The following is a 7,659-nucleotide window of genomic DNA, read 5'->3' on the forward strand; positions in this document are numbered from 1 at the left end:
AAAAGTGGTAGTTTTTTGTGAACATTATGAGGTACTTCTCAATTAAAATTTCTAAAACTTGCATAATCATGTAATTTTCAGGAATCGATTACAAAGCCCAATAGGCCTGAAATGAGCAAATACCTACGAATGAAGTTCCCCACTTTTTGTATCGACAGCGAGTGGTGTACTGTTTGTGTTTGAGAAAACCTGGAGAGAAAAAAAGAAGGAAGAAATGGCGTCCAAAGGAAACATCAATCTCAGTAGAAACAAATTGATACTCTCAGCTCTCTCTATACAACTTTCTTTAGATTCTGTAAGCTTTTTTTTCTTTCATTTCTTTAGATTTTTTTTTTCATTTTCCGTGCTTTAAAATTTCGCTCGATTGATACTCGTGGTTTGTAAAGTTCGGGGAACTGGGTTTCTTTTTTGTAGTCTGATTATTCAGAAACTGTAACTTAGTTTCACATTTGCTTGAATTTCATTAGGTGGGTGTTTTTGACTTACTGTTACAATGGCTCATTTGTTAGTGTTTTAACGATTTCATGCGTGTCAATGAAATGGGAAATTTCTAGTATCATGAAATATTATTCAAGTTTAAATGTTGGCAAGGTTATATGTGTGTGTACATTAAATTGGTCTGTTGTCAACAGGTTTTGCTTTTCAGTTACAGTGTACCATTGTTTCACTGTCACAAAGTAAATGTTAACTTCAAATGGCCGTGTAATGGTATAGATGCAGCATGTTTATACCGTGAAATGTACAATGGACAGTTACAACCTTACGTTTCACCTTGTTTTTGGCATATAGTTGATCAACTTTCAATATGTCTCTGCAGAATCAATTTTCAAGCGATGTTGTCGAAAATGATATCAAGAGCATGTACAATATCTTGAAATCATCAAAAAATGAGAGGCCTACTGAAAACAATGACCAGGTTATATGAATTCTTTGTTGCATTGATCACTTTTTTATTGTTGCTTTGAACAATAATATTTTTGTCATGTTAATCATTATGTATCGTTCAATTTCTGATTTTAGATGACAAAGTGGATAGCATTTGCGGAGAGTTTCCCTACAGAATCCAGTGCTTGCTTTGAAGTTCTCAAAGGATTAAATGAAGACCTGGTTCTAAAATCTGTGCTTTTGGGAAATGGATTGAAACCCTCTGAAGCTGATGTTATTGTTTTTTCAGTGATACATTCTTCTGTGGTATGCATATTATTAAGTAGTTGCTAAGATGCATAAGCGTTACTTAAATGTTTTTGACTTTGATTGTAACTTTTTTGACAGATTGAGCTTTCGAAATCAGATAAAGAAAAGTTGCCACATCTTATGAGATGGATAGATTACATCCAAGTAGGTCACATTCTGATCACTATATGGGGCATATAAAATTAAGTTTTGTAGTGTTGGTTTTCTCTGTACATACTATTCTTAATTTGATCTCATGTTTCACCTGTTTGTTTTAGTTACTTCTAGTGTTTACACTTTTGTGTTTAGTATTCATTTCTAGTAATGCATTGGGTATTAACAATTCATAAACTCAATGCTATTTGTTTTCTTCTTTCACTTTCCTTCAGAGCAAGGTGGATTTGGGGAATGTATTCAAGAAGATTCTGCATGAGAAGACCCCATTTGAGCCTCATGTGCGTAAGCATTGACTTATTGATCTTCATTTTCATAGCCTATATATTTTTATACTGCAGAACAGTTGAGGATTGTATTGTGCATATGAACTCATGTGAGTTTAGTGTGATTATTATTATGAATTTTGAAAGTTGGAAGTGAAATGAACTAAACTTTGTCATGATGACTGTGCAAGAAAGAACCTTTTTCATTTTTTCTTTCCTACAAAAAGGATATATCCCTTGAGCAAAATTGTGTCCCACTTAGCAAGCAACCCATCATCCTCACTTTCATTTTTAATATATATGTATATGTGTGTATTAATATTAGTTTCACAGTTGCACTTACAGGGAACCAAGGCTGCTGACAAGGTGGAAGTAGAATCAGGTGCCAAAAAAGTTGCAGAAAGCCCTAAAGTTGCAGATAAGCCAGAAGCAGAAGTGAAAACAAAGAAAAGTGAAGATCCTAAAGCAAAGAAAAGTGATAATGCGGTAAATGTCTTTCAGAAGATTATTTTGTAAAAGTCAAAACTTCTGGCTTGGTACCAACAGAAGCTATTTAAGTTCGTTTAATTTGTACAAAATGTTTAGCAAATGAAATGGAAAAAAAAGGTGCAAGAAAAATCTTGTAGAGTAACTTATGGCTACATTTGAGGATTTAAGATATTAAGTAAAGGGTTGATTGGATGCATTTCCTATGTTACTTTTAAAATCTGGGACTTGTTAGAGCTAAATATAAAATTCATATGTGTGATACTTTAATGAAAAAGTATGCACCATATGGTTCTCTAATATACTAGCACTGGAGTGTTGATATTAACTTGGAAAACTTATATTAGCTTTAAAGATTTAATCTGGATAACATTTCATGATTTGTTTCTCTTCAGTTTAAATATTTAGGAGGAAAACAGTTTTTTTTTAGCACTTTCATTTGTGTGTGATGTTGTTGATAATTTGACTGTTTTATCAGATTGGTTTGTCTTGTCCTTAATGTATATATAAAATGTGTTTCTGTAAATAATGCCCATTAGATTTCAATTGCTATCTTTGTGCATTTTTTTTATCATCGTGCTGCTTTCCTCTAAAATGTTATAGAACTCGAATTAGAAAATAGCAGCAGGAAATGAAAGTAGTTGTATCACCGAATGGAAGTAGTGTTAGTATTTATTATTAAAATCTGATAATTGTATTATACTCTTTTGCTAATATTCTTTTGGGATATTAACATAAACAGAAGAAGGCAACAGGAAATAAGGAAGCTTCCAAGGAGAAGAAAAAAGCACCTGAGGCGGAAACAGTTGAGAAAGACAAAGAAGTCAGTGTTAGTTTGTTGAATATAAAAGTTGGTCTGATTTCTAAAGCATGGAAACATCCGTCCGCTGATAGGTATGTCGATTTTTTTTACTTCTCCTTGTTAACTTTTGACAGTTACTACTCAAAAGCCTATCATGATTGCTTGAAATATTGAAGTGTATGATAAAACCGAGAACATTTCCAAAATAGATATTATATTACTGAACGCCAAAATGATTACAGTAACCAGACAAAAATTCAAGTCATGGCACTCTTCCAAGGAGCATTAGCTCTGAAAACTCAATCATACCCTTTCCTAATTTCCTCCTCCATATATATATATATATATTTATATCCTTATTTAGCACTATCCAAACCAAAAGAGCATGTTATGAGGCACTCATGGTGCCTAGTACCATGATGAAGTGTCGCTCTATAATTGATTAGTGATTTTTTATAATATTTATTAAAGTAAAATAAGTGGGACTCGATATTGAGTTACACCAATAGTGATATTATACCTCACAAGGTGCTAGGCACCATGGGTGCCCTTTAGCACTTCTCACAACAATTACCAATGTGCCCGTTCACTTTATCTAATATATATTTTCCCACCTTACCTCCTTTGGATGTCCATCAGTGTCTTAATTGTATCACATTACCAGCGGAGGCAAAACCAATTATTCCTTTTCTTTTTTCCTGTAAAGTATGTAGTTTGCAAAATTTTGAACTTATTCTACAACTCTTTGTCTGTGTAAATTTAGTTTACTGGTAGAGGAGATAGATGTCGGAGAAGGTAAGTTGCGGCAAGTGGTCAGTGGTTTAGCAAAGTTTTGCACTCCAGAACAATTAACAGTACGTCTTATTGTCTTCTTCTCATCAAAACTACTTGAAAATTTTCTTTTAAACCAATTTCTAGTTTATTTTATGTCAACTGCTCAGTATGTGAATCATAAGGCTAATACTTCTCATTTGACTTTCTGGTGTTTGCAGAATCGCCTGGTTGTGCTTATTACAAATGTTAAACCTGGGAAGCTGCGTGATGTGATGTCAGAAGGATTGGTATTTTATACATCTTTTTCAAATTTTTATTGTATTGTTTGGTTTGTCTTACCATATTTTGCACTTCTTTATTTATACTTCATTTTTACTTTTCCAAAGTTTTGTAGCTTCAAATATATTTTGCTCAGAATATGGTAAAAACCGCTAAATTGTTGTTTTTTTTTTCTACAAGTAAATGCATAGTTACGAGATTGGTTTCAACTCATGCTTGCAGGTATTATGTGCTTCTAATGATGATCACACCATTGTAGAGCCTTTACAGCCTCCAGAAGGAGCCAAAGTTGGGGAGTGTATTTCATTTTCTGGGTAAGTGAATAAAGTTTTCTCGAGGCTATATAATACCAACCAAAACATTTGTAATTCAGTGATGGTAAATTGGTAATTATTCTAAATGAAACCAAGAATGCTGAAAGCTGCACATATGCAAGTTCATAATAACTAACAAGGGAGAAGAAGGAAGTAATTCTCTAAAATTTCAACACAATTGCACTGCAGAACTAGACTAACAAGGACATTGAAAATGTTTCCAAATTGGCTCTTACTTATTCAAGCAAATCTCAGTTAACAATTTCCAATTATCTTTTTTTAACTTCGTGTAAATTGCATCTTTCATTCGAATTAATCATCGCTCGGTTCAAATTTGTATATTTGCTCATTCACCAATAGCGTATATTTTGTTGCGATCACTATCCTTATCCTTGTTAGAATTCATAAACAGTCATATATAACTTTTATTTTATGTCTTCTTTAAGGATCGATGGGAAGCCAGAGGATGTTCTTAACCCAAAAAAGAAACAGTTGGATAAGATAACGCCGGTATGTTTGCTCAACAAACAATGAATTTGCTTTGAATTTTTGTAGCATAAACTCACTTCTTCTGGTAAGTATGGTTTTTGGATGTATAATCAATCAATGGTGACTCATGGATGCAGCATCTTTATACTGATGAAAAGGGTATTGCTACATTCAAAGGAATTCCATTTATGACATCTGCCGGGCCATGTTCGTCATCCATTTCCAAGGCAAGCATCAAATAAAATCTCTAATGGCTCATACAGCAGTTGTAACCCCACTGCCAGAGGAGTTCTGCATATCATTATATGCTACTACTACTACTTAAAGTTAATGATAATATAAAATTAAAAGAATGTGCTGTTTGAGTTTCATTTTTGACCTCTCTATTGTACCATCGTTGATCTTATTCCTCAACTCAAACTTTTGTTGAATTGTTTTTCTAATTTCGAAAGTACCAATCTTTTGGAGAAAATTTTATAAGTATGATAATTGTTTTTCCAAATCTTTCTCCTGAAAACGTCATTAACAAACATTGTAGTCTCTATTGTAATGTAACCAAATTTAAAAAAGAGGAATAGCTTCATGTACCGTTATAAATGCAATATACAATTCAGTATCGAATTTTTTATTTAATAATTATTTGATAGCATTGTTCATATCATAAACTTCATAGTTTGGTCAAATTCCTTCTCTTGACATTATCTAATCCTTTAAGAGGGCTTCAAGTTCAACCTCTAACATTGAGACAACGTAAGGTCCGCTCGACTATTGAGATGTTTCATTGCGTTAAATGTACGTTACATTATACGTTTTTTTGGCTGAATATGCGTTACATGACACGGTTGGTTAAAAAAGAAAATATAAATAATAAATTTTTTACAAAGTTACCTTCAAAATTTTTTTTTATACATTTTTACAGTATTTCATAAAAATATAAAAAAAATGACAAAAAAATTACATGAAAGTAACAAAAAAATATCAAAACAACACAAAAAATAAAAAATAATATATAAATATAAAAATAAAAAGAGTGCAATATAACATTAAAAAATCGTATTTCATGTAAATAAAATTTAAAAAATCATCAAAATATTAAAAGTTTCGTAGACCTATATTTTGATTTTCCACTTGCTACTTCGGTAAAATTCTATTTATCATTTTGTTCACTATTTATCATTTTGTTCACTATGGGCAGCATTAGAATTTGAATATTATCATGAATGATTACTCCAAACAATAAAAAAGGCCCCGGCTAGTGTATTTTTATCAAACCACATGCTAGAGATTCATATCCAATAATTGGGGTGTAAATCAGAGCCCCCTAAATTTTTCTTCTCCTATTTTCATCTTTTATTTTTTTTAAAAAAAGAATAATATAAATTCATATTGGAGCCATTTATAAGGGTTGTACATTATATATTATTAGTATAATTTTTTTTATTAAAATAAATTAGAGTTAGTTTTTCTTTTGGCACATATTTAACATCTTCCAAGTTCCAACTTATCGTCCAAGTGGAAATGAATTGTTGGAATCATTTATCACACTACTGGTAAGAAGAAGATGATGATTCAGAATAATATTCTTGTAAACAACAAAGCAGTGGAATATGAAGGTCATGTACCCCAACTTTTCCCATTCCATATATATATAAACCATCCTACCATAGAGCAGCATATCACTACAAACAAAGCCCCAGACACAAAGGTAAGGAGAAATATAGCGCACACAGCTTCAGTTCATAGCCAGGTCACAGAAAAAGAAAGAAGATGCATACGGTGTTCTCATCTATTCTAGGGAATTTGGTGGCCAAACCTAATTTTACAAGGAGGGCCGAGGGCATTATTCATAATTGTTATTATACCAAATGTGGTTGCCTTCAATACTAGTAGAATTACAAAGACAATCTATTCCCTCTAAAACTCTTACCAATTCTACTTGACTTTATCTAATAACGAGTATTGCATTGGTTTATTGGGTAATTTAGACACTGACCCGAAAAAAAAAATAGTAAATTGAACTTGATCAAAACTGTGTCTTTCAAATAATAATGGTGAACATCAAATGACTAATAAATATATTTGGCTAAACTGATTTTCCATAGTCTTAAGTCTTAATTTTAGGTCTGTAACTCATTCTGAAATGGTCACCAAAGAATAAAGCTGATTCAAACAAAACCCCTACTTGTATAGGTTGTGAGCAGCAAAAATCAAGTGAACATATCATTACAAATCAATTAAACTAAATTAAAGTAGCAGTAGAAGTAAATGTTTAAAAGCAACAAGAACAATCAAAAGGGCAAAGCCGGGTACCTCCCGCATCAGCTTTGTTAAGACCTAATTCCTCTTCAGTGTACACAGCAATCCCATCCTGAGTTTTCTTTCTGGGACGAGAATCCGATTCCCAAAACCCACGTGATTTATCATCCTCCTCCTTCCTCCTCGGTCTCTTCTTCTCCTTCATCTTAGCTCCTCCGGCGTCCTTGCCCTTGACGGGCTTTTGGGTCTTTTCATGATCGATCTTCTTCCGCTTTTTGGCGGCGAAAATTTCGTCAATTTCGGATGTGGGCTTCTTGGAGGAAGGTTTATTTTCCAATAGCTTTACATCATTCTCTGGAGAAGAAGTTATTTTGGATTTGCTCTTCTTTCCCATGGAGTATGTGAAGAAGAAGGAAAAATTGCAGTCCTTAATTTGATCGATTGAGGAGAAAGAGAGAGAGAGTATGGAGATAGAAGGCTAGGGCTGAGGTAGTGAACCCAGTCGTTCGTTAATAGTAATTTACCCCAATATTATTAAGGCTTAATTATGTAATCGCTCATTTAATTTCGAGGGATTGAAAACCTCAAGTAAATGGATTGACAGAAAAATTATATTTTTGGTATCCGACGGTTTGAATGAACTCAT

At 32.7% G+C, this 7,659-nt stretch overlaps 2 protein-coding genes across 3 annotated transcripts; one reads left to right on the top strand and one right to left on the bottom strand.

The window, feature by feature from the left end:
* LOC115706199 (uncharacterized) lies at nucleotides 1-5,259 on the top strand. 2 transcript variants are annotated; one of them, XM_030633766.2, is made up of 12 exons: nucleotides 1-295; nucleotides 818-916; nucleotides 1,021-1,191; nucleotides 1,273-1,338; nucleotides 1,563-1,628; nucleotides 1,947-2,099; nucleotides 2,842-2,993; nucleotides 3,665-3,755; nucleotides 3,894-3,962; nucleotides 4,177-4,268; nucleotides 4,715-4,778; nucleotides 4,895-5,259. In XM_030633766.2, the coding sequence occupies exons 1-12, from the start codon at nucleotides 215-217 to the stop codon at nucleotides 4,997-4,999; spliced, it is 1,209 nt and encodes a 402-aa protein (XP_030489626.1). In that variant the 5' UTR covers nucleotides 1-214; the 3' UTR covers nucleotides 5,000-5,259. The 2 variants fall into 2 exon arrangements, with proteins under 2 accessions (XP_030489626.1, XP_030489628.1); XM_030633768.2 differs by having other exon boundaries at nucleotides 8-295; nucleotides 1,959-2,099.
* Nucleotides 5,260-6,921: 1,662 nt separating this feature from the next.
* LOC115703583 (uncharacterized protein C6G9.01c) lies at nucleotides 6,922-7,659 on the bottom strand. The gene has a single exon (XM_030630808.2). It carries the CDS (start codon nucleotides 7,405-7,407, stop codon nucleotides 7,027-7,029), a length of 381 nt encoding a protein of 126 aa, XP_030486668.2. The 5' UTR covers nucleotides 7,408-7,659; the 3' UTR covers nucleotides 6,922-7,026.

Source organism: Cannabis sativa, chromosome 1, assembly GCF_029168945.1.
Source record: "Cannabis sativa cultivar Pink pepper isolate KNU-18-1 chromosome 1, ASM2916894v1, whole genome shotgun sequence".
In the NCBI taxonomy this organism is placed as follows: Eukaryota; Viridiplantae; Streptophyta; class Magnoliopsida; order Rosales; family Cannabaceae; genus Cannabis; species Cannabis sativa.

Bases quoted from the DNA above. Each gene is read 5' to 3' on its own strand.
- LOC115706199 (XM_030633766.2), top strand. From the start codon at position 215: ATGGCGTCCAAAGGAAACATCAATCTCAGTAGAAACAAATTGATACTC. The intron at 917-1,020 runs GTTATATGAATT...TTCTGATTTTAG, and splicing joins CTACTGAAAACAATGACCAG to ATGACAAAGTGGATAGCATT. The intron at 1,339-1,562 runs GTAGGTCACATT...ACTTTCCTTCAG, and splicing joins GATGGATAGATTACATCCAA to AGCAAGGTGGATTTGGGGAA.
- LOC115703583 (XM_030630808.2), bottom strand. From the start codon at position 7,407: ATGGGAAAGAAGAGCAAATCCAAAATAACTTCTTCTCCAGAGAATGAT.